The sequence below is a fragment of the Passer domesticus genome, chromosome 2 (assembly GCF_036417665.1).
Source record: "Passer domesticus isolate bPasDom1 chromosome 2, bPasDom1.hap1, whole genome shotgun sequence".
Taxonomy (NCBI): domain Eukaryota; kingdom Metazoa; phylum Chordata; class Aves; order Passeriformes; family Passeridae; genus Passer; species Passer domesticus.
Window position 1 is genome coordinate 25,706,211 of NC_087475.1, and position 27,418 is coordinate 25,733,628.

Below are 27,418 nucleotides of genomic sequence, written 5' to 3' on the forward strand. Positions count from 1 at the left end.
TGGTTCCTCCACTCTGCAAATTGAGTCCGAGGGATGATCCTGTTCTCCAGTCTCTGGATTCAGCAGGATTATTCCCTCAGCTGTTCTGCCTTTTACTATTGGGGTCACGGCAGGCTTAACCTCAGGCAGGCTACCAAAGACCTAATAAATAGAGCTTGTTGTTTTGGGCTTGGTGCCATGCTAACCTGGTTACAGATCATCCAGCTGGCACACATCTGGCTGGGGCTGTGGCACACATCTGGCTAGGGCTGTGCAGTGCACAGAGCAGCTCATCAAGGCTTGAGGAACACTGAGCTGCTGCAGCCCATGTGCCCAGCAAGCCTGTGCCATTCCCAGCAGGGGATGCTTGGCACCAGGGACTGGGAGGGCTGCTGGTCCTGGTGTGGAGAGGGATCTGCCAGAGGTGAGGGCCACGCTGCCACTGCCACTTTCCTTCCCTCCGGAACCTTTAATCCTGCAGCCCTTTGCCCCTGCAGGCCACACGGCAGGCTTAGCACAACTCCACCTGCTGATGGGCAGGGGCTGCCCGTGTCAGGAGGAGCTGGCTTTGCAGGCACCTTCACACCACATAATGGTGACAATGATGATTCTCTAGCTCCAGAAGAGCACTTGGAATACACTTGCCTCCTGTAAAACTGCCATCTACCAGAAGTGGCAGGACAGCTGCCCCTGCTGATGGAGGCAGCGCTGCTCATGTAGAAATTGCTGTGCATTCAAAAAGGGGTGAACAACAATGTTTTACTTGATTACTGCCAGCAATGCCAACCCCTACCTGCAGGATGATGCTCCGAGATGGAGAGTGAAGATCTGTCTAGGAAATGGTGACAGTTTCAGTGAAACAGTGTCCAACCCATCAGCTAATGGAAAACACCTCTGTGATTTATCAATACTAGAATTTCAGCTAAAAGTGCAGACTTGAAATATTAATTATGAATATAGTCCAATAAATAAATCCCTAGGCACTTTATTAGATGTACTGTATATTTAAAAAATCCTAAGAATTCTACACTTCCTAGAATTTACAGGATTTTCTGGTTGGACATCTTATAGTAGGAAGAACTGCTTGATCTCAGGAACTACCATTTAAGTAAGTGCTTTTCTACATCAAGCATATACTTTTTGCTTGGTTCTTCTTACATTGTGTACCTGCCTGATTTTCATAATTTGTCTTTTTGGTACTGATTTTTAGAAAATATTTGTATTATACTGTGTGTTGAATATGAAGCAGAATAAATTCAGGTTCTAAGCTAGGTAGCTGACACTTGATCCAACTCACAACACCTTTTAGAAACAATGAGAATAAAGGGAACAAACCTCAACTTCTCCTCCCCCATACAAAACCTGCAGGCACTATGAAGTTTGTGGTTGGAAAGCACAAGTATCTGTGGTGAGACTGAGCTGCCAGCTAGCCCAAACAGCGCCTGACCTTTCAATAACATCAAAAAGAACACTCTTCTAATACATGGTATTTCCTCTGCAGTAAGATTACATCCTGCCTTTGCAGCAAAACAAACTCAGACAAACTTACTTTTCTCCTTTAACTTACAGTTTTAGCTGGCAAGAAGAAATATAATTAAGACTATGCAACTTAATTTTGTGTTCAGTTTCAAGTATTTGGTTACTTCCCTTGTGGAACACTGCTCAGGTTAGTGATCGAGCCAGGGCACTTGTCTTCAGTGTCAAATGTGTGTCTCCTCTGACTGCACTTCAGCCAGTCAAGCCTAATTCCTGCTGATCTGGAAATGGTTATCAAGTCCTGTATGTGCAGCTCCATCTCAAGGAAGCAAAGAGAAGTTACTCATCAATGCTTAGGCTTTTTGGTGAGAGAGATGATGCCCAGCTTTCATTCTCATATCACAGGTAACATTCATTATGCTTTTTGGGGGTGGGTTAAGATTTTGAGAGTGGCAAAGCTTTTAAATTTGATATTAATAATTCCCATAACAGACTGAAGTAGATGGCTCTTTTATAAATTATTCCACTGTATTAAAAAAAAATTAAAGCCAGATATGCTTTAAAAATAAACCATCTGCCTTAAACCAGAGTTCTTTTGATCCTTGCCTGTGAACAACCAGGCACCAATATGAGACAGGAAACTCTGGGAAAGGAAGGAGAGGTGTGAAATGTCTGGGAGTCATTAGCAGTGCAGCAGAAATGTAGTTACCAGTTGCCAGGAATAGTAAATCCTGCTTACACAAGACTTTTTTTTCCCCCCTCATTCAGCTGGGTCTCAAGGATTTCGGGTCTGTGAATCTGTGTTCCCCAGCCCTGCAGCAGCAGGAAAATGGGATGCTCCCAGGGTACCATCTTCCACTCCTGCCTCTTATGCTTCAGCCTAATTGCTGCACAGCACTGTCCAGCATAGGAAGGTGCCACTTCTACTCCTTTTTGTCAATGTAAGACATCCACAACACTGCTCCATCCCCAGGTTACCTGACCCCAAACATGGCATCCAGGACTTCCATCCTGGAGCATCAAGAAATTAATTTTAGTTGCACCTTGACACTAAGCCATATTTGTGTGGATTTAGGGGCAAATAACAACAACAACAACAACAATGACAACAACAACAAAAAAACAACCAAAAAAACACCAAAAAACCAATCACTTAATAGAGTGACAGAGAAGGTTTTTGTAACAAAGGCCCCTAAAGGCACAATTAAGAAGAATTTCACTGGGTTAGTAACCAGCCTGGAGAACCCGTACCAGGGTTTGAATACGTCAGTGGGAAGCTGCAGTGTGTGTGTGTGTCACTTGTGATGGCAGCAAGGGAGGAGTGCTCCAGCTGCCTCACCCTCTGCTGCTGCTGCCTGCATTCCCAGCTCAGGGCACACAGAGGACGTGCTGCATTGGCTGGGTCAGCGTGGAAACACACACTGGGCAGCTCTGTGCTGGGAAGGTGGTTTGTCACCGACTGGGAGAAAGTGGCAGTGCACACAATAGGTGGAGATGTGTGCAAGGCTGTGGCTGAGAAAGTGTGTGTGGAGCAGCTGTGCTGTAGGTTGTCCCTGGTGGGACAGCAAGGAGCCCTTTTCCATACAGGTGTGTTTTCTGCTCAGGATTTATTTCCATGTGTTGTGAGGCAGCTCTTTTGGATATATTGCATCTGTAATTGGAGTGGCAGAAGCTCCGTAGTAGATTTGTAACTTGGATATAAGCAGGAAAGTGGGGTTTAGTTTGGGACTGCAGGAGGCCAAGCCTTTGTTCAAGCAGTGAAATACACTGTATTTCACAGTGTCTTTTTCTAGCTGACCAAACGAGAGCCAGAGCGAGGGTCAGGATTTGATCAGTAAGATGCAGGGCCAGCAACCAGGAAAGTTCACAGGATGTGAAAGTTATTTGCATCTGCTCTTGAAGCCAAGCAGCATCTCATCTTAATCTAATACCTATCTCAAATGAAAACCTTCCTTCATCACTGTTAGAAGTTTAGCATAGATTTTATTTGGAATCAGGGGATTGTTAAAAATATTAAGGACTCTAACTACGTAAGAGGTAGTGTAACATTTCCCTCTTCCAACGTTGCTAATTTTAACTACTCAGTCAGAAATATTCTGTATCAAAATACTGCCTGAATCTGTACTGACTTGTATTTCTGCCAAAACTCTGCAAATGGTTTTGAAAAACAAAATAGGAAAGGAGCTACATTTAGAGGGAATTAGGGCAAAAACATCTACGTCAGCCAGAAAGAAATAAACTGAAATTTCACACAAAATTGAGTCAAAGAGATTATGAGGAAAATGGTGAGAATAACCAGTTAATGAACTCCATATGACATTTGCAGTGGTGCTATCGAGTTGCATCTGTCAGATGGAAAGAAAACTTTGCTTTTGGACAGCCATTTCCAGAACCAAGGTAAGAGTAAAACAAAGCAATACCTAAAAATAAAAAGTTTGCTTGATGCAAGTATTGAGAATTAGAGACTTGGACAGAAGTGCCAAGTATGAACAGTCCTACAACAGTACTGCCCTTGCCAGGCAAAGAGCTGGTGAGACTTTACCTCCAGGTGTTTCAAACCCAGCAGTCTCTTCAGAACTGCCAAGCACAGCTTCATTCAAGCAGCTCAGCGCTGCTGTCAGCAGAATCTGAGACTCGGGAACTCAGGCCTGAGCAGGGTTTGTGAGCGCTGACAGGCTGCCCAGACCACCTCAGCTGCTCTAGCACAGCAACCCCAGGGAAGTCCTCTGCATTTCAACAGCAAGATAGTTAAAAACAAGGCCTCTGCATCATCAATAGCTGTATGTACCTGCCCACTGCAGGAGGTTTGGAAGCAGATGATTTTTAAGGTCATTTCTACCCGGGCCATCCTGTGATTCTGTGGTAAGGGAAGACACAGCTGCATCCAGCAGAACTCATTCTGTGCTTGACAATCCTCTGCTTACCAGTCCAGCACAGGAGTGCAGCTGGATCTGCTGAGCTTATTACTTTTATACCTTATTGCTCACATGCATCTCAAATTACAAGACAAACTGAATCCAGAAAATTCCAAGGAAGCATGAGAACTTTTTTCCTGTGAGTGTGGTATGGGCTCACAACAGCAGCATACACTTGGGTACGTATTCAGCAACCTCAACCACGCTGGGATTCTGTGATTCCACATTTCATGTTTCATTGAAGATTTATGAGATAATTTAAAAACAAGAATTTAGATGGCCTTTGCAGTAAATAAATATATTGTCTCAAAGAGCATCTGCAAAAATGCCATCTTTGAATTCTTATCCTTATTTGATGTTTTAAAATGTATACACCTCAGCTCTTGCCTGAGTCATACTCTGTCACAGCGGTCTGCCTTTGCAACATGAACTGTAGACAGACACCTGGGGGACACACAGAGTGCACCTACATCATATGGCCCTTTCTCCACACAATCCTAATTTAACACTTGGCTTCAATGGGGCCTGACAATAGATACAGACCTTGAAATCTGTCTCTTTATCAGCATGTGGCTGAACACACAGGCACAGAAGTGCTTTTTCAAATAATTGTAAGTACAATGTCTTCTAAGGTATTTTTAGGTGAAAATGTGTGAAGAGCAAGTGAATGAAAACCAAATGTACACAGATTTTAAAAATCTTGCCTTATGAACAGAATCTTATCTTGCTAAAATTATCTACCTAACATTACACCCTCATATGCCAACTTACCAAAGTTGTACCCAAAGCAAGCTCTCCAGGGACCAGTTTACAGCCATGGTAAGATGGAGTAAGGAAAGATGGCAGTGCTTATTATGAGCTGCTTTCATTTATTTGAAGAAGTACCAGAAGGCATGTGGAGCAAACTCGGCAAATACTAAAAAGATCCCGAAACCCAAATGCTACAGCAAACAGGAGCCACTGTCTCCTGACAGTACAGGGCCATGGCCTGTGCTCCTCTGGGCACTGCACAGCAAATTAAACCACCTAAAACCAGGGCCCAGGTACCGCTGTCCAAGCACAGACACGTGGCTAATGTGCATGCCAGAGCAGCTCATCTCAGGTAACACTCAGCTCTCATTAAAGGTCTTTTTTTTTTCCTTTTTTGTTCATTTCCAGAAAGCACTGAGGAGTTCTGCTGGTCTGTGAAAGAATTGGTCAAGTTTCCTGCAAGTCCTACTGTCAATCTGAATACACTGTGAGCATCTTGTGCCCAGTGAACCACTCAGTGTAAAGGCTAATTCAAACACTGACGTCTCTAAAATGAATAGCATTTTGCCTAAAAATGTTTGAATGAGACTATAATTTTTTATTTACAGACAAGCAATATTTTAACCAGGTATTTTTTAAGCTGAAGGCTGATGAGAGCTGTCATACACCAGGTATCCAGTTTGTGTTTCTGTAATTCAGTCAACGATAGCTTGTTGGGCTGTTCCCATTTGCTTTCATATATGGACAAGAAAAAATCCACCAGCAGCACTGAGCAAGATTATGAGAATTGTGACTTATACACTATTGAACACTTTTTCAACTTGCCGCTAAAATAATAACATCTGAACAAAATATTCAGATACAATGTAATATGTTTCTTTATTTATTTAAAATCCAACTTGTAAAGGTCCCTTTTTAAACAAAACAAGAACAAAAAAATCAACACAATTCAGAGGGCTTATCTCATTTACCATATTCTTCCCCACTCTTCACTTATAACACAAGCAGCAACTTATAGTATTAGTGCTCATATAGTGCACTTATATGAATTTTGATTTGTGTATTAAGCATTAAATACAATGTATTTTCCGTGAGCATAGCCCAAAGAGTACACAATGTTACATTTTCAAAGCATATGTTAAAAAAAAAAGACAATAAATGTATATCCAGGACAGTCAAACTCAAATATTTTGACTTGGCAAATTCTATAACGAGTAACAGCAATTTTAAACTGTGTACAAAGCAGAACAGTGCCAACATGCCTCCAGTCTGTGAGCTATGGTAAAACATCAAGCACACATACAAAGGAGAGAAGCCAAAGAAACCCACCACAGAGCTAACCTGAGGCACACCCAACTGCGACCGAACAAAGGCAGCCCACGTCCCCACTCTGTAATGCAAAGAGCCCAACAACAACAAAAAGCATTCTACGCTACAGAAAGTGAAACAGCAACTTCTTCCAAATTTGTCTCTGCATTTTTAAACAACTCGTTCGAAAAATTTAAAGATGAACATCTAATTATACCAAACAAATGTACAAACTATAAAGTCAGAGAAGCTCCAGAAGATTGCCACTTTCAACCTTGCATAGTGAGAGCTGGCATTGATATTGCTACCATAGCTTCAGCAGAAGATACGGAAAAGAAAAAAAATTACCTCTAAGTGATGCACATATGTAGCAATTTCTTCACAAAATTCAGTTAAACATTGTTTTAATAAAAGGGAAAACAGCTCTAAAAAGGGAAAGATAGTGTTCACAAGCTTAGAAAAAAAATACAAAACCAGAACATTCCATAATAAAAAAATAAAAACAATAAACATTCCATCATGACAGCACCTATTTTATCACTAAATAAGCCCCATACATGCAACAAACTACAACTATTGTATAAGGCCATCAAATTAAAGGTTTACTTTTCATATAAACAAAGTGTAAAAATAGCAACAAGTTGCGATCTTCAAATTTAATGCTATGTGAGGATTCTTTCCCCCCAGTTTCATTTGGTAGCAATTTCAATAAGCATTAGATATGTCATTGATCTAGGAACCGTGGTACAAATACATTGTGCCTAGGACAGTATTGTCATATCTCTGTTCGACCTTGACAGAATTGGAATGCTCAACAACACTACTGAGTTCAGGGATGCTTTCAGCAGTATCCCCAAAGCCATGGTAGTGTCCATAGTGCAAAGTGTCTCCAGGGTCTTCCACCCACGAGGGCCGGTTAGAAACGCAGCTACTCGGGCTTCCGTTCAGGTGCAGAGATCCACACATATCAGTGGAATTACTCATGGCTTTTTCGGGCTCCTCGGTGCCGTTACTGGTATGAATCCGATGCCTGCTGGGAGAAGTTACTCCAGGAATGACTCCGTTAGGTGTTAATGCTAAGCACTCCTCACGCCTGGCATCCATCCCACCGAGCTGCTGTGCGGCGCTGAAATCCAAATGTCCATTGATGGCACATCCATTTGTCAGTGCATTCAATATGGAGCTACTGCTATTCATATCTGCATTAAGAAATACACCTGTCACCAACAATTACGAATAAATCGAAATACATCAAAATGTCTCCACTATACTTCATTTACTTAAAGACGTTTCCATACACAGCTTTGAAAATGAATCTATCCTTTCTTTATAACAATGTAGTTCGAAGTAATGAGATCTGACCAGTAAATTTGTGGCATGGATTCTTATGTTGAAAACAGAGCTATCTATCCACATTTGTTTTGAAAACATAGCTGTATTAATCTTTGCAAAGACAATGTGAACTTCTCAGTTTGTTTGTTTGGGTTTGTTTTTTTTTTTTTTTCATTTAACTGTAAGAACTAAGTGCAGCTGACAACATTCTGGGCAGTATTTCCAAGGGAGGAATAAAAGTGATCTTTCCACCTTAACTACAATGCCCTCTTGGAAGGTTATGTACATACAAGAACTGAGAATCTGTGAGAGGGTGAAGGGTGGTTTTTTTTCCATTTTTCAGCTGTAATTTAATTGTGGCATTTTCTTTTTCTTTTTAATTGTAACTCTCACAGTACAGTATGCACTGAAGTAAGTCACATGAAGAAATGTTACATTGGAGTGCTAATATAAAATGTTTCCAAGTTCCTTTATTCAGAAAGTACTTCAATGTACCTAGCAGCTTGCTAAATAACATACTGGGCAGGTTTGTATTTAATGCTATGTTTATAACAGCATGTGTACAATCCACATGCAAAATGCCATACAACAGCAACAGCAGAGTGCACAGAAGACTAAAAAATAGTAGTAGGAAACAAAATTCTAAAAATGTGCATGCAAAAATCACTGACAACTGTTTTGAATCAATTTCTCCTTTGAAGTTAGCAATTAGTACAGTAGGTTTTGTTTCCATGAACAGATTTCATCAGTCTGTCTGAAATGCATGTTTTTGCAGTGGTACTCAAAAGTACTAGCACAAAAAATGCATGATACATTCTGCCTTTAAAATATAATTTATGTCTATATGGGTAAAGATGAGCAAGGCAAACATAGCAACTACAGAGCTATGTGGTGACATTTAAAGATTTTACATTCTGTGATTATCCTTGGATACATGCACATATGTTTATGTCTCCATGAACGCATAAACCCATGTGCAAAACAGGATTGCATTTATGGCGTGTATGCAAATTAATTCAGTTAATTTAGTCTGTTGGCAACTTCCCACATTTGTAAAACACTGGGTTCCCATTTAAGTGACACATAATGAGTACCACTGTCTGACAAGGAAGAATCTGGAGTTTTGGTTCTCTCTGTTTTTTGCATGGCCATTATTTGAATTACAACACTGACACTTCACAGACACCAGTATGTTACACAAGAAATGTGTCCAATTTGTAACTTCCTGGATGTACTAACTGGAGTTTCCCATTCAGTCCCTGCATCAGTTAAAATAACCACATCAGCTAACCTCACTAACCATGAATTCTCATTAAAAGTGGAAAAAAAACCCCATAAACCCATCACGACATCAAAGTTAATACTTCAGTGATGAAAACGCACAGAAGGAGTTTCACATAGTGTTTATTAACTTAAAAGTGCAAAATTTTAACTGTTTAAAATAAACCATTATAGGCTGGTTTTGCCAAATAAAATTTAATAAATCTGGCACTTCTATTAGTTAATATGCAAAAGTAGGTAATGAATAGTTTTAGTGATAATTATAGAATGTTATTATTGGTTAAAAATGAGCACCTATAGCAATACAGCAATAGTATATATTTATGAAAGAAAATAATTTTTCCATAAATAAGAACACTTAGTAATTATCACTGGAAAATACCATAGTCTACTTTTAAAGTATTGATTATATATATGTATATCTATTTATTCCTAACATATTAAAATATCTATCATTATAATTCCTTTTGTTGAAGTGGATCTGTGGTACAAAGCATAAACATATTTCTGGCAGAAAAAAAATTAATAAATAGGAAATTAATTTCTGAATGTAATAATGCACGACTGTAGTAACTCCATGTCTTAACCTACAAAGTGCAAAAAAGGCTGACCCAAGACAGTTTTAATCAAACTCTATAGGCATCCTGTCACCAAAAGCATCTTGATTAAGCAGCCCTTAAAAAATCTAGAGCATTAAAATTGACCAATCCTAGTAACATTTTGACTGTTTCATTATGATTGGTACAAAACACAAAATCTGTTTTGCCAGGTACACCAGTTCTAAATAGTAGATTAGAACTGTGATGTCTGGTCTTCTATTTACATAAAAAAACCCACAGCAAGATTCTGCCCTTATGTCATTGTGTCTGAGAAAGTTCTGAACACAGGGTTTATGTGTAGACTATTCTCTATAATATTTTTGTACTATCTTGAATACAATTTTATCACAACACCTTATTTTCAAAGCTAGAATATGCTTCCCTATCAAGTCTTCTTACTATCCACTCAATCAAAATTAAACAAATAATTTAGCTTATTTCTGAATTTCTTTTAACTCATAATTATAGCAACTAGAAGCAAGGCACAACATAAAACAAGCCTCAGGTTAAAAGAGAAACAGCCATCGTGGACTTGTTTACTTGAAATGTTAAGAAATTACTAATAAACCTTCTCTTTCACCATTACAATACATTGCATGAAACAGCTAATTTTTGATACCTACTAAACCCCCAATATAATGGGTGTTACAGCAATACAATAGTTTTCAAGACTCCAGACAACAATGTGCAAAAATAAAGGACTAAGTTTTATACTTAAATTAAAAATAAAACGCATATTGATTCTTGCAACGACAAGGAGTTTGCATTGCAGAAACAGTGTATATTTCAATTTCTTTTGGTCCAACAGAAGTACTCTCCTGTTGTTTGGTGTCTTCAACCATTTGAGTGTTGTAGTTAACAGGAAACTGTCCACTCCCACCTGATACAACAGCAAACTCTCTATCAACGTGCATATTGTCAGCATCGTCCTCAGCTCCTCCATTCAGCATTGGTATTAAGCCATCAAAGCTGCAGGCTGACAAAGAAAGTCATGTTTAGTCATAAGTGCCCACTTGAAAACTCAGCCAACAAAAAGGTGAGTACTTTGATTATTAAAGCAAAACAGAAAATTACCAGGGTACTTATCGGACTTTGCACCTACATATTAAAGTTACTAGTCTGATGTACAAATAAGTTGAATGAAGAGAAATTTAAGTTACTCATACTTAGGCTTTACAAGCGGTAAAACCAGCACATTGCCCAACTCACATTTGTCTACTGTCAGTTTAGACTGCTCCCTTTTTCACCGTCGAGGGCCAGGTCCCAAAAACCCACCCATATCCACACCAGACTGCTCCAGGGATCTCTTCAAGAGCTGAACAAGCAGAACTGTCTTCTGAAATAAACTGCCAAGTGGTTAGACTGCTGGGGGGAATGCTTTAATAAGCAAGATGGGCTTGACTTCACTACTACTTCTTGTACCTACCCAGAGCACTGCTCCACCACGACCCCAGCAGGCCCTGCTCTGCTCTCACACTGACACTGACACGCTTTTCTACACACACTCTCAGTATTATGTTGTAAATGCCTGCTTTGGTGGACTGCAATTCAGCTCCCATTACCTGGGGCACAACCAAAATTTCATAAGCTACTCATTTTTAAAGAACCTTAAATCCTGAAGTGTTCCAGGGACAAAGAGATCACCAAGGGCTTAAATGATATCAGGGCCCTTGGATCAGCAGACTTCAAATTACCCTAAATCAGGAAAGGAAAGATTTTTTTTTCCAGTTAACTAGAGGAATATGTAAGTGCAGTTTCATGCTGGCCAATTCCAAAGTCCAATTCCAGGAATGCCCTCCATCACACCTCACACAGAACACCCAAAGCATCTGTGTTGAGGCTTGTGACACCAAAACATTGGCTGTAAGCAGCACACACATCACAGAGCACAAGTCAGCCTGCTGAGGGCTGGACTCGAGGGGTCAGGATTATGACTGACACAAACACAGCTGTGTAACCAGCTGGCCCAGGGTGCATCATCATCATCACTGAATCTGTGCACCCTCTGCCGATCTTCCCAGAAAGCAGAACGAAATTTCTGAAAGTGATTTCAGAAAGATGGACATAAAATTCAGTTTTATGTTTCTAAATCAAAATTCAGTTTATGTTTCTAAATCAAAATTAAAAACTATTTGGAATGTATTCTGAAAGAGGTCACCGATTTACTTCTGTTAATTACACTTGAGTAACTAGTTTCTGATACAGTGTATCATGTATCAGTGTTGCCTAATTTTCAGGTTCAAGCCTTTTTTTTACTACTATGCACCTGGTCAGCAGATACAACTGTGTGCATATAAACAATTACAAGTAATGCCCATCCACTGCCCAGTTTAGTTATTCCAGGGCAAAGCACACCCTAAGCATTTATCTTCTCTCAACTCTAGTGCTTACAGCTTCTTGCAAGGGACATATGTTGTTGCAGTAAGTCACTTCAAAGCAGTGATTGCTCCAATTTGGGGTATGGCTATCAAAACCTGACTTTTCCCTGCAAATACAGGTTGGCTTCTCTCTCTGAACATCTGGAATCTCCTGTGCAAATAGCCTTTAAAGGAAAACAGATCAGTGTGGTTTTAGTAAGAGTTTAAAAATAACCCAAAATTGGGCTTGTTCTGTAAAAAGGCCAGCTAAGCACAAAGATGTACTGATAACTCATTACTCAGCTCTATTATTATATCTATTTGTTGTTTACCAAAATGCCTCAGGAACCGTGACTCATTCTCAGTGCAAGAGACTTTTTACATCGATGCAGTAGTTATTACTGATGCTGATGTCTTTGAGGGCAAACACGTCAGACTAGAAACTCCCACAGCTGGGATGCATCTCTTAGCTACTCCAAAAGCCCTCAAGCAAAAGCAGCAAAGCTTTTGCATTTGTTTGTGAAGGTCTTAAAAAGTCATACTGTTAACTATTTCAAAAATAATCTGCTCTGATTGCTTTTCCAACATTTCTGTAATTGTTCAGGAGCACTTGTTCACTTCAAGCACTGTGTTTATTTGCTCAATCTAACTTAGGTGCTGGACCAACTCTGAACAGTGAAATAATGCAGATATAGTGTCACTGCCCCTGACTGTGGGGAAAACACTGCCCATTGACTAGCCTGGAGCATGTTCTGAAAGAGACAGTTGCTTAGGAACACTCACATGGGGCAGCTCTTCAAAATGCAAGATAAGTTAACTTGACTTCATGCAGTGCCTCCTGGTACATCAACGGACTGAAAACACCTTTCTGCAGTTGTTATGGATATTTGCGTACTGGGCAAGTTTTCTTATTCTGTGTAGCTACTCAGGAAATACTTATTCCCGAAGTCTTGTATTTAATTGCCCTGAGACTCTTCTCCATAATGAAATTTATCATTTAGACCAGCTAGATGAAGCAACATATCCTGTTTATGATTTGCCATGGAGTACCCAGTTAAGGTCTTTGATCCTGGTATAGGTGAAATGATGTTTGGATAGCAAGTACTGAACAAATAGTAGTGTTGATATTGATGTGATTTATGTTGCCTATGTCGTATTTAGAAACATGGTTTAGGTCTCAATTCCCCCCTTGCTATCTGGAATTAAGCACTGTTTAAACCCATTCTCTTTGGCTCACTGAAAGTCCCTTATGTTAGAGCGTCAACTTTAACTGAACAAAGAGCCTTCAATGAAGACCTATGAAGTCCCTTTCCTGATGCTAAAGAAAAGCATCATTTAGCATAATCAGGAAAAAGGAGGTTTGAATGCAGAATTACTCCCTTGTGTTTAGTAAGAATTTAATGAAATGACCAATAAAAAGAAGATAATTCTCCTCCATGATGTTATTCAAGGTGTTTCTAAAAACATCTAAAATCTAAAAAGATTTCTACATAGAGCTACCAAAAAGTATCTTTAGGTTGTACTATTTCATCATCGCTGGCAAAGCAGTATCCTTAACATACAAGGCTGGATAGGAAACCTTAAGGTTCATTCTGTTCTTACACCTTGTGTAAGACAGCAGTTCCCCTTGGAAAACAATCCTGGAAATTTAGGGTATGTTAATTTAAAGACATAACCCCTCTTGATTTGGGAAACCCTCATGCACTGAATTTCTTCCATACACCTTATGCAGCAGTTTCTGAACTGTGAATTAATCTCTGAATGGGAAATTACCATCAGAACATCCAAGTATCTCAGTGAATCAATGGAACATGACTTGGCCCTTCTAAAGCTGAAGAAACTGAGGAAGGAGTAGAAGCTTATTTCAGCTCCTACTCCTCTGCATAATTATTCTCAGCATCACGCAGCTTTAGCACTCCCTGGAAATAGAAATTTCTGAACACGCCAAGATGATGACAGGGAGAACTGGGATCTTGCAGCATGGAGTAATTGTATTAATCTGCTTCTTGTATTAATATGTAATTTAGATATGTGAGTTAGTCAATAATACTCAACATCCACTCCAAAAGACTTTAAAACGTTTATTTTCCTTTCCCAGCAACAGTATCAACCCCTCCCTTTTACCTCTGGGGTCTCACCTTCTGTTCTAGCCTTCTTTACTCCAGCAGACTCCGCATCTTCAAAGGATCTCTTTCGACTTGTCCCACCACTGAATGGATTGGGACCTGCATTCTGATGAACCCCATTTAAGGTGCCATTGCTATAGAAACGATTCAGGTGACAGTTCTGGAGGTTCAAGAGAAACTGGGCACATTCTTGGAAGCCCTGGGTATGTGCAAGGTCTGCTGCTGTCAGGCCACTGGCATTTCTCAAGCTGTACAATACAAAGAAACTGGATTACACTCATTCATCAGGCCAGCTGGCCGCTGCTGCTGCCCTTACTGACTATCTATCTGCTGGTGATGAGAGAAAACATACACTTAGCAAATTTTCCATTAAGAAATTAGTTATCAATCTTAGTTTTATAACTATCTTAACTTTTTGCACATATATCTCACTTCTAAGCAAAATTTGGGAGACAATACACTTTCAAATAAAATCAATATACTATGTGCCTTAAACCATCTTCCTATTTAAACTTCTCAAAATACTTTATTCTAAAATAGTCTGAAGTAGCTGATCTTTACATAAGCTTCAGACTAAGTTAAGTGTTGAATTTTACCATCTTCTGCAGTTTATTCTGCAATCTATTGCTTTAACTTGAGCAAAAGTTCAAATACTCAAAACAAACTTAACATGACTTGGCAATTGTCCATGGCATTCTGGTTTCTAACGTAACAACAACATCACCATTTTTCCTAACAACAAAATACAAACATATATAGTAAAATATAGATAAAGATGCTATACTTAGCTGTGCTTTGCTTATACTTTTGTTTCAGGTTTGTTTCTCATTTCAAAGTGTGTGACATCATAAGTACTGGGACTTGCTTTGGTAATTTCAACCAAGACTTTTCTGTGCACAAGAGAATGGCACTGGATTTTGCATATTCTATTGCGTCAAGGAGGTGAGGAATGAAATCAGGGAGGACATGCAGATATGCAGAGGTTTCATTTCAAAAAGTGTTGTATCATGTGCATTTACACAAACATACAGGATGTCTTGTGCTTAGTAATCTATGCTAACTTTATCAGGAAGAGCATAAAAGTGGAGACAAGAAGGCCAGGAATGACAAAACTAGATGGTTACGCAAAAGATGCCCATTAATCTTTCCTAATATTTTTCCAGAGAGATGTAATAGAGAAGTGGAATTTTTTTTCTTGGCTTCAGCCATTTAGACAAGTTCCTTACTTAAAAGTCAGACCAGCTAACAGAATAAGCATCCAGAAGATCAATAGACTTGATTCTCTTGAAACTCCAGCTCATAAGAAATCAAAGAACAAAGCCAAAATTTGATTCCTAGATCACTGTAACTTACTTGCTATAAATAAGAAAACCTTTAGAAACTGACTATTACAGAATCACAAAACCCATAATCTGAACCAGGATTAATTTCATTCCATACTGTACTATTCTAAGTCATTATTTACTTGGACTACAAGTGAAAACCCACAAAACAGCAGTCAAGAGCACTCTAGAAAGTAAGACTTCAAAATATTGAAATCCTAGTCAGTCAAAAGAAATGGAACTCTGAGGTAGTATTAATTTTGAATACTTACAGGAGAGCTGCAAAACACTGTGCATCCAGTGTAGGCAGTGTATGAAAGGGATTAATATCAAAAAAGGAGAATTAAAGCTAGCATCAGGAGAAAGTTTTAGAGTATAAAGGTTGCTGAATCTTGAGAGGGGTCTCTTCTCCTCATTGTAAGAGCTGCCTATGATAATCAGAAATTCTACTGTCAATCCTTTCCCCTCTGAACTAGATGACCTCTTGAAGCTGCAGCTAAGCAAAAAAAAAATAATTCCTTAAAAAAAAAAAACTCCTTTAGCAATTCTGATTTTCTTGTGCAGCATAAGGATGCAGAACAATGAAACTACAGCTTAGGAAACAGAAATTTTCAGAGATCTGTTCTATTCAAGAAGAAAAGCTCAGTTCTCTGACATATTTTTTAAGTTTCTGAGCCCCAAGAGAGCAATAAAAGAAATCTAAGAAAGCATTTTTATCTTACACAAAGATAAAAATGACAAAACCAATATGGCATTGAATGGCCACCTAATTTAAGAGAAGTTCAAGTAATTCTATTACTTAGCAAATACTACTGAACACTAACTCTGCCTTTCAAAGTTGACTGTAAGAGACTACAGCTAAGTCACCGTTTCCCAAAGGATTGTCAGTGTAAGATGCCAGAGGCATCTGGAGATTTATAAACTAAGATCAAAATGTGTAAAGATACACAACCAAACTCTGGGAAAGAAAAACTAAATTTCCCAGAAAAAAATAAACAGGAGTTAGATGCTGTAAAACTTTAAAATTTAATGATCTTTGATATTTAAAGATCTGTCCCTTCTTGTCCTCATTCCTACCTCCTCTTGAACTAATATTACTCTTAACAGGCAGACAAAGATGTGCTTGTTTTACAGAAATATCCTGGAAGCACTGGATAGATTTCAAGGGACTCAAGCCTATTGGATTAAACATTCTTGCTTCTGAAGTTTATAAACACCTCTTTTAAAGGTGTCAATCTGAATTTAGCCTATCAAGTTAGTATTGAAAAGAAAAAAAAGTTCAATGAAGTAAGAGGAGATTATAAGTTCTAGATAACTCTGGAAACTGTTTGAACAAATGTTATGGAAGAGGACACAGATGTTCTCTCTGCTCACTTACAGTGGGAACACTAATTTGAATATATTTCAAATATCCAGTTGTCCATATCCATGATTTTAATCAAAGCCTGATTATTCTTGAACTTTTATATATTCAAATTTCTGTTACACTGCCTTGCACTCCAACATTAACAGGATGCAGTAAAGGAAAAGCTGACAAATTTTGCAAAAACCTTCCGTCACTTTCTCAGAAACAGGCTAGAAAGATAAAAAAAGACTTGCTTCTTTAGCTGATTTCTCTAGCTTTCTCTAGGAGAAAAAAATCTGTCAGTGGGAACACAAAAGGCAGCAAGAGGTAGCTGTGCTATATTATCCCATTATAACAAAATGCAAGCAATAATAAAAAAAAATTGCTAATGTAAATAGGAACAAAATAGGAAACAAAATGCTCTTAACAGATAGCACAGAGTTCTACCAGACTGGAATAATTAATGTATTTTCAAAATAATTTAGAAATATTGTCAATGACTGAAAGGATTCAGAGTCTAACAAAAACCAGTATAATACAGTCCTTCCAGAAAGCCTGGAGTACTTGAATGAATTAAAAAGCTAGGATATCTACTAGACCACTCTTTAAAAGTGTTAATCTGAACTTGGAGTGGAACCTCCCTGTTACAGCTGTAATTACAAGGAACTAGGAACACATCTAATACTAAATCTGCTGCCCGTGTCTGGCAGTGAAGCGTTTGCCTCAGCTTAGATGAGCTGAGGAGCTCGCAGGAGCTAAGCATTTAAGTGTCATTAGACAGACTAGATTATACAGATGAAAATAGAAATGGCTCACTGTCCCAGGCACATATAAGAGGAGTTCAACCTCTTATGTGCAATCCCTGTCAGCCCTTTGTTACGAACTGCAATCATATGTAAACTGACTATCAAGTGAAAAGGAGGATGAATAGTATGTGATTGATTTGGCTACGAAGTGTAGTAGCCACATGACATCAAACGCATGGCTAGAAAAATGGAAGAATGGAAGAAAAATCAACAGGCAGGAAACTCACAGATCATCACTATATTCAAGTAAATTTACAGCTCTTTCAGTTATTGGGTGTCCCTTGAAAGGTACTTCATTTATTGTAGCTGCTGACATAAAGAAAAAGGATTGGTAAAGGGCATTATAACTGAAAGTAACTTCAAGACCTGAGCTGTAAAAGAAAAACACGGGAAAAAACAGTGGACAACATGGACAGAACTACCTCAGGGTCACAGATCTCCAAAAAAAAAAAAAAAAAAAAAAAAAAAAAAAAAAAAAAAAAAAACCCACGGAAAAAAAAAATCTTTTTTTCCACCCATTCCCTGCTTTTTTTCAGTTAGTTAAAAATCCCTCTGGCACCAGCTTTGATCTCTTATTCTAAACACCTTGAAATAGTGGAAGCTCCAAGAAGCTTGGAACACACTGATATTAAATCTTCAGGCAAACTGTCCTTTTGTTACTGCTAATCATACAGCAAATATGACAGGTCTATTTCTGCAACTGCATTATTCAGAATTAAAAAACAAGTACAGAAATTTCCAGCAGGTTTTACACATTGTTTTGTAGGGGGTTTTGTTGTTATTGGCTTTTTTAAAAAACTTCTTGTTTAGTGACAAAGATGCCAAACTTCAGGGCAAGCTTATGTTTCTTTTTTCAAGGTTCATCTTTTGGCTAGGCTTCTAGCTGAAAGAAGACAAATATCAGGCCACAAACACTGCATTGTTCACATGAGTTCATTATGAAGGAAGAAGCCAGCAGCAAGGAAGGTATGGAAGGATGGAAGGAAGACATAACTAAGAAAATCAGAGTAAGTCTTAGAAAGTGACACGTGTTTTATGTTTAGTCAGCTTTTATTAAACAGTATTCATTGACTTGATGCAGAATTTTCTAAAGGCTGGCCTAGTAACTATCAAATCAGAGAGCAGTGCTCCAAAAACTTAATTCTTTTTCTTTTCAGTAAAAAATAAAAAAGTCAAAAACTAAAGACAACTCTGAAGCTCAGACTAGCTACAGGAACAGGTAGAAAAACTGAAGAAAGGACACAGAAAACAAAAGCTCTGAAAATGTCATTCCTTTTTTGGCACCTGTTCTAGACAGGAATACACAGGAAGGCACGAACTGACAAACAGGAGAAAAATTCCCTGCTTAACATTGCCCAGGGCTAAAGGCAGTCATCAGAAAGGCAACTCACTCCATGTTTATAAAACACATACCTTGCATCCTCTCCAAGGCAATTCAAGTATTTGAAAAATGACTGAGTCCTGTTCAGGGTATCTCACGAAGCAGCAATTTTTTGCTATATACTTTATTCACTGTTTCCATGAAATTCTTATTACTAGAAACAAATTAAAATCATTAAGCATGCTATTATTTACCCTCAGCCTTCTTGTAGGCTAAAATCCAGGAGTTGGGAATAAAAACATCATGTTGTCTTCAAAGATGCTAATGCATAAATATATATAAGTATAAAATACTAACTCCAACACAAAAAAAGAAAGCCAAATGTAAGGAAAGATATATTTTCATATTATAAAGCTATTCTAAATAGAAAAAAAATCCATGAAAAAAGACGATGAAAGTCTGAATATGGATGAGCAGGTGAACTTGAAGCTTCTTGACATGACACTTGCTTATCACACTCTGTAGTGACAGGTGTTTTCATAAATAAACTCAAAACACACACTGATATATTGAGTTAATGCTCTGACTTTTGCATATGAATTTATTCACAGACCTACAGTGCTTAAAACACTCTTATAACACGTTTTTCTTCTTCCATCAAGTGATGTTCACAGGCAGTCTTCAAAACTGACTGATCTTGGCATGAAGAGGGCTTTTTTTTTTTAGGATCCATTCTTCTCCCTCTGGGTTGACATCATCTGAACTCCCATTCTAAATGTCCCGTTCATCTGAGAGTTCTGGTACCCAATTAAAGCAGCTATTAAGAGGACACTGATGAAGCATGACTTTAGGTATTTCCTTCTTCTGAAACACTTTTTTCAAGAATGTTGGCTGTGAGTGTAATTCAATTGTTGCTCTAAACCAAGAGACAAGCCCATTATCTGACCAAACAGGATTGGTGTACAGAAACACAAATTTAGCTTTCAGCTTAGCTTTACTTAGGAAGAAATTTTTATTATTTCAACCTAATTTAAGAAATTTACTAAAGGAAGAAAAAAATTGAGGCAAGCTTTCAAAAAATATTCAAGATGCTTCCACTATGGCTAAGCCACAGAAAGTAAAAGAAAAAACCAAAAAAAACCAAACCAAAACCAACAAAACACTCAAAATTCAGAATTGTTTAAATATGACTTTGTGCTAGCAAGATTTACTTCAGTGTAATGTACAGAACTTATTCTTTGAAAGATCTGTAGAAAGAAAACAAAGACTTGTGCTTCTCATACTGAATGTACTTCAAAAAAATTGCTTCTAGTTGCTTCAATTGTTCATTTTTCATATTCCTTGGCAGAAAAAAAACAGATAGTGTATTTCTAAGATATTTCTACGTTAAAAAGACATAGATTTCTATCTTCAACTTATAATGTCACATACCTTGAAAAACAAAACAAACATTTGCTACACAAAAGGTAAATAAATATTTTTGAAAATCATATATGTAAAAAAATTCTCCTGAATATTTAATTTGAAATAGTGATTACAGCACCTACAGCTTACTGTGTTTTTGTTAATGCCATGCGACAATCTAAGAAAATAAACCACAGTTTTCGTATATCAATGTAATATCTGTTAAAAATTACTGATCTCAACTTATCTATTGTTAGTTTACAAATAAAAATGTAGATAATTGTAAATTAGGGTAAGCAAAGCATGCAAATCTATAGATTCTATATCTGAATTCCTAGATTAGCATTAAAACCAATCACCGCAACAAATACCTCAACAGTATGCCTTGTGTGCAGAAAGGAAGCGATACTGAACATTCAATGCCACAACTGTAAGGTTTTCGGAGAAGCACCTGTGGCAGTTTCAGCAGTTTCTATATGGAATGCTCCCCCTTTCTAGGATTACTTGAAAAAATCAAGTCAATTCGAATTACGTAGCTGTAAAACATTGACATGTGTAGTTTTTACAGTTTCAGAATCTTCTGTTTGATTTAAACGGGCAATGGTGCATAAACAGGAAACTTATATCATAAGGGATCACATATTTGCAGGCAACATTAAGATTAAAAGTACATTAACATACATAAAGTGCTGTAGCACATTATTCAATATGTAAGCCATTATCATGTGACCACCTTAACAACAAGATACTAAGCCTTTTATGCCTTTAAAAGCATTATAACTTTCATCCTGAAACCAATTTTTCAGTTCTTCACTGAAATTTATATAGAATGGATTAAAGTTACCGGTCAACTCATGGCTTCAATTACTTTAAATTTAGTAGTCTGTATCTCAAAAGAATTAGTAGCTATTCCTATATAAAAAAAAAATTAGCAGATACAAGGATTAAAACAAAACAAAAGAAGAAAGAGAAAAAAAAGATCAGAACACTAAAACGCCCACAGTGAGAAAAATTGTTTCCTATATAAACAGTAGTATACTAGTCTAAAATTTCTAAAGCAAAAGTATTTTAAAATACTAAACTTTAAGTGTTTTAACCCTTTGGTGTCCAAATACAGAAGTTATAAAATTGTTTCAAACTTTTTTTTTTCCAGATACCAAGAGAATAATAATCTTAACTAAACAGATGTGTGTCACTGCTGGGGCAGCTATACAAATTCATGCTAGAATTACACACTGAGCATCTACAAAAGCACAAGTTGGTGCCAAGTTTTTATTTCACAACAAAGCATCTGGCAGCTGAAATTATTTTACACTTATAAAACCAGTGGTAGAGTTCCTGTGAACATCATCCAAAATCATAACAAGAGGAATATACTGAACAGAAGGATTCTGTTTTGTGAAGCCACTTTCTCCACAGGAAAATCAAGGTTCACTATGAATTATGCAGCTATAATTAGCTCCTAGATACTTCAACTCCTGACTAAGCAAACATTGGCAGAAGAAAGAACTCATTAACCATGGTAGGCAATGCTGCAGTTACAACAAACATCACCATCAAGATTTTTTCTTCTATCTGTATTCCCATTTATATGCTTTACTAAAGACCTCAAACAATGCACTTTATTTTCAGTGCCTTTTGTAGAAAATATTTACATTTCCAAGTAAACTTTTCCCTGGTCAATATAGGCTTTACTTGGCCTGGTTCCAGCAACAATATTTTTAAATTCATATTTCATTATTTAAGAAGTGATTCCTAACAAAAACTCACAAAGGGAAGGTAGGAAAGACTATGGTAATTCTTGGAACAGTCTGATTGCAATACAGCATAACAGAAAAGACCTTTCCCACTAAAATGAAAGTACTTCCTAGATCACTAGCGAAATGTAATTCTTTATGAGCACCTTTATAGTACTGCAGCCATCTTAAACACAAAGAATGTAAGAGTTACTTAACCAACCTTATGACAATGAGAACTGTCATTGCTGTTAATTTCATGTTTCTAGAAAAAGCAAGAATTGCAAATAAAGTTGCTAACAATGAAGAAAGTGTAATGGAAAATTACTGAGGACAGGTTCAGAGCAAACTCTGACTTGAAAAGATAAAACAACCTTGCAACACAGATATCCACCAAGATGACTCTAGTACTAAATAAAATGACATTATTTCTCAACAACATAGCCAATGAAACCCAAAGGTAGCTTAGAATTAGAGAAATGAAGGAAGCAAGCTTCTCTCAAATGTGCCAAACTTGAAAGAAAGTTCAAGCTGTTCAGTACAAAAAGCAGGGACAGTGGAAGTCTGGAAATAAAAATGAAGAGGTAAATTAACGTTAAGGTACTTTTGTGCCAAAAGCAGGGCAAAAATCAAGAATGAAAGGACTATAGGTAGTAGAAGATGGTTTCATTATTTGCCCATAATAGGGCAAATACAGTTTTGTCAGGGTTTTTTTGGTAAAAAATAACTTGGTGTGTTTACTCAAGCAGACATAAAATCTTTTGGATTAAGGAACTACTGAAGTGCATAAAATTAAATTAGCTTCATAGAAAAGTTTTTCAAACTTTTATTTTTCTCCCTTTATAAGAAAATTTATCCATCATATATAAGCTCAATCAAGTAAAACAGAATGAAGCTGAAGAGTAATACTTTCCCTAAGTTATGCCTACAAAACTCTTCCATGGTTTGTTAAGCCTCCATGCCATGAGATACTCAGCAGTGCATGACACACATTAGAAAACTTTTCTGACCAACCTGAACATGTTCTGGGCCACACCACAACTACCTCCTGGGTTTTGTCCAGAGGCTACTAGGTACTAGTTGGTCTATGACCAACTTTACTGAAAAGACAGAAACCAGATCAGCAAACAAAACCCAAATCAACATGGCAGGCTAGAGCAGATGTTGCAATAAACAATCCTCTCACCACCTATCTAGTCAAAAACTACTGCCAGATCAAGCATAGCACCCCTAGGGATCACCACCACTGACATCTGGAGTAACCATCAGAACTAGTAAGACTACTGTATTTGGGATATAATTGTTTCTTTCACTGTACTTAACTCTGGCAAAGCTCCACTTTGTAACGCTTTCATTTCTCTGCTTGACTTAACTGCACCCAGGTTTCTGCAGGTAGAATAGCAACAGAGTAGCTTATCTTGCAGGCAAAAATAAAAAATATCTATCTTAAGGGAACCTGCACATATTAATGTGAACATCAGCACAATATCTTACATGAAGGCAGATCAATCCCAACAAAAAACCCCAAACATCCTGTCAGAAATCTGAGCTATCTGCACATAAAAGTCTTGGTAACACTTCCATATTCTTTACCCAGCTCTCTTGGACTGAAAAAAAGTCAAGAAACCAATGCTATAAGACTTCCTCACTAATGAATAAGCTAAACTATCAAGCTCACATGTGTCTAGTGAATTTCCTCTCCATGTTTCAGAAAGGTCATAAGTGTCATTGCTTTAATGATGGATTTTACTTTATTGATAAAAAGCACAGCCTCCCATATTCTGTGCTATTTTCCAGCTGATGTCAGTAATCACTGTTGTTATTCCACCCTCACTAAGAATAATCTGCATTCAAATGGAACAGGAATTCAGTGGTACAAGTTTGCCTCAGCTTCCTGCAATTATTTGAAGTGCCAGTAACTCTGAAAACTACACTTTTCCAGACTGGTTTACTCTAAGACTGAGCTTCTCTCATTTTTTATCAGTCACCCATGCATATACATTCTGTGTTGGTATTTCCAAATCTTTTCTTCAGACTAAATCCAAATTACTGCCCTACTTCATGATCACAAGCTCCTACAAACCACCTCAAGTACTGCTACAACCATAGCAACCAAACAGGAAACCAAACATGGAAGAAATTACCAAGATTTACTTGCAGTTTTTTTTAAAGGAGAATTAGTGTTTTACCACTGAAATGTCCATGCCACTTTGAATTTACCTTCCCATAACAATTTATATAAAATGGGAAAGGCAGAATAAATTCAAACGTGTATCCTCTACACTGAAAAATGGTCATTACAAGAATACCAGTGATGGCCCTTCAAATGCTTGTTACATACAATTAAACAAGAATTGCCATATATTCTTCCTTAATTAAACAGCAATGTTTAAAAATGCAACGACAGCAATTAATCCAATGTTTAACTAGTATCTGGAGGCAATCAGGTTTATGAAAAGAATGTGTATTAAGTGGTCTGAGTTTGGAAAGTACCAAACAGAATATACAAGCACTAATATAATAATTAACAGATAAGAACCTCTCAGGTGAGAAAGCACCTAAATCCAAATGACCAAGAAGATCCTGAAGCATCTCAAGATGAGGTTGATTTAATGACTGTAAGAAAGTAGAATTTTGGTTCTCCTACCATGAACCTATGCTGTAATACAGGTTCTGAACTAAAGAGATGACATAGTTGTGGCACATCACTAGTATGTTAACACCAGAAATGGACTGCAATTCAATATTAGAAGTTTGGTAGTTAAGTTAACTAGGCAAGAAAAACAAGCTCCCAGTAAAAACCTGCAAATAGGTCCTAAGATTTTAAGAAATCAAGAAGATATCCATTAACTAAGACAGGAGATTTCTGAACCCTGAGACCCCTTCAAGAAAACAGGCCATGTAAGCTTCCCCTCCAGACTGAAAAGGAACTGAGGGTTTGCATCAGAAAGGAATGGCTGACTTCTGTGCTATCCTGAAAACAACACTGTCTCTTCACTAGAGGAGACTGATTTTCAGGAAGTCAAGAAATCACAAAAGTACAAATGAGAAGAATAAAAGCTGAGATATTACAAGAATGGTCATGTGGAACAGGAATACAAGAATTTCACAAAGGACTAATCCAGCAGCACTAAAAAAATCACAGCAGAGAGATTTCTGTTATGGAAGATGGAGAGCAGTTGTGAAAAAGTATATTAATATTGCCTTTTTGAACAACACAATGCAGTTTGTGACACATGAGTTTGAAAAGAAGAAACAAAATTAAGTAAATCCCTGTCAAAGAATGAGAATAAAGGGCTTGCTGAAAAACTTAGTACCAGTGATAGGACATTTCTGGCACTGAATTTACACACTAAGATGAATGCCAGACAGCTTTAACATAAAAGTGGCTGAAATGTCTGCCTAAACCAGATCAACATCACAGTATGAATCTGTCATCTGGTGGAAACAGATGCACTGGTTTATTTATCTCAGCATGTCATTGGTCTCAAGGTTGGAGTAGAAGCAAAGTATATTAAACTAGAAAGGAAATTAATTCTTTAGGGTCTCATAACATGCCATCTCAGTATATAACCCAAATTTACCCAAAACCTGAAGATCTCTGGCAGGCAAATAAAAAGCTTTTCTATAATACTATTCAAATATCATGATCAGTAAAACATTTAAGCAAGCAAGAATTTGTGTTCAATTGGATGGGTGCATAACAAGGCACAGCCCATTCCACAGTGGGAGGGCAGTGTTTGAAACATCCCTCTTAGCTCGAAATCAAGACACTAAGGAATACACAACTGCTTAAATGACAGTTGCAGAAGAATTTTTACTCAGAGATAAGTGGACACAATGCAGAAGTGCATCACATGCAAGTGCACATGAAACAAGTCAGGATAATCAATACTTGCATCTGCTTCTTTTTGATTCAACAGTGTCCTGTGTTTACAGCTGAGTTTTTTATTTTTATATATGCTGTGATACAATCTACATAACTACATTAAAACACAGCATTTACATAACAGTGCAAAAGAGCAAAACAAAACATGGCACCAAGAAGGCTTTTCCTCTGTAAAGTGCTGTGGACACTTATCTGTCACCATGATAAATAATACACAATTAACCATACATAAATTGTCTTTTACTGAAAATCCAGCAGTAATTATGGATACTTTAAAAGGTACTATCCACATTAAAAAGTCAGTTACACAGCAAACCTTTTCACTCATATGAGGACATTGTGACCACCTGCTTCCCCCTCTTCAAGGGTCCATGAATACCATAGTTAGTGGAGCAACCATTTTTATGGCTGTAGAACATACTGTGCACAGAAAATGCTTCAGCTAAAATGAGAAGGTAAATACCACAAAAAAATCAAAATATTTTCACTAGGGTACAATTAATATTTTTTAATATTATTAAAAATTTACACAGGAATAGAGACCCAAATTCTCTCTCATCAATTAGGAAAACAATGCAACAGCTTAATGATATTTATACTGCAATATCCTGTCTTTCTCTGCAAAAGCAATACACTAGCAAGCCTGAAATATAGTAAACGAGAAAAATTCAAGAGAGGCTATTTTATTAAAATTAAAATTCTTACTTTTATCCTTGATTATTATCAATATTCTTTGTCTTCCAATATAACCAAAGGAGGAAATAAAGTAGAAATGTGGTAAACACTAATAACAAGATTACTCTAGTCCAAGTTACTTCATTTTAACAGCAATAATCACTCATTAACTAAAAATACATTTCTTGCAATATTACATTAGTGGTTACTAGTGTTTGTGTAATAATGAAATCTTAGCATCCCTGTTCTACTTGCTATAAAAAACTAGGGATGATGGCATTTTAGACATATATTATAAATATAACGTAAAAGTAGTATACTTGACTATTTGCAGTCCCAAGTGGTATTTCATTCATCCTTATGAAACCAGACTTCAACACTGTTAACTATACTAAGAAATAAAGAAAAAACTGGATTAGAAGAACTAATCCCAGTAAAAATAGAAAGTACTTATTCATCATCAGTACAGATCAGCAGTTTAATTCTACTTAGTGCTTATTTCTGTATTTCATAAAGTTCTTGCCTTGGTTTTATCAATCAATCATCAGTTAATTTTATCAGTCAATTATAATTCCAGTTAATATATACAAATTGAAACTCAAATACATGGCTAAAATCCCTCTCCTTTTCCTTTAACTGGAGTAATAAAATAAAGGAGTCAGAACTTCCAGAGCATCTACCTGTCCATGTTTTTACAAAAATGAGGAAATCCACATAGCCATTAATCAGGGCCAGCTTTCAAAACCAGATGACCCAAAATTAATCAGTGTCAAAAGCATATACATGGATTTGGACTA

The 27,418-nt window shown here is 37.3% G+C and overlaps 1 protein-coding gene and 1 long non-coding RNA gene across 4 annotated transcripts in view; one reads left to right on the plus strand and one right to left on the minus strand.

The window, feature by feature from the left end:
- Nucleotides 1–1,416: 1,416 nt before the first annotated feature.
- On the plus strand, nt 1,417–5,884 carry LOC135293539 (uncharacterized). Its single transcript, XR_010355644.1, has 3 exons — nt 1,417–1,860; nt 3,782–3,852; nt 5,529–5,884. It is a non-coding gene; the product is annotated as an uncharacterized LOC135293539 (long non-coding RNA).
- Nucleotides 5,885–5,974: 90 nt separating this feature from the next.
- The window catches only part of ANKRD10 (ankyrin repeat domain 10), a 37,555-nt gene continuing 16,111 nt past the window's right edge, over nt 5,975–27,418 (minus strand). For 2 of the 3 annotated variants that reach the window (XM_064407827.1, XM_064407829.1), the window contains exons 4-6: nt 14,136–14,371; nt 10,521–10,616; nt 5,975–7,645 (exon numbers count right to left, since the gene is read on the minus strand). In XM_064407827.1, coding sequence (XP_064263897.1) covers nt 7,161–7,645; nt 10,521–10,616; nt 14,136–14,371 — 817 coding nt within the window. In that variant the 3' untranslated portion in view covers nt 5,975–7,160. The remainder of the gene's footprint in view (nt 7,646–10,520; nt 10,617–14,135; nt 14,372–27,418) is intronic. The other variant, XM_064407828.1, reaches the window with a different exon arrangement.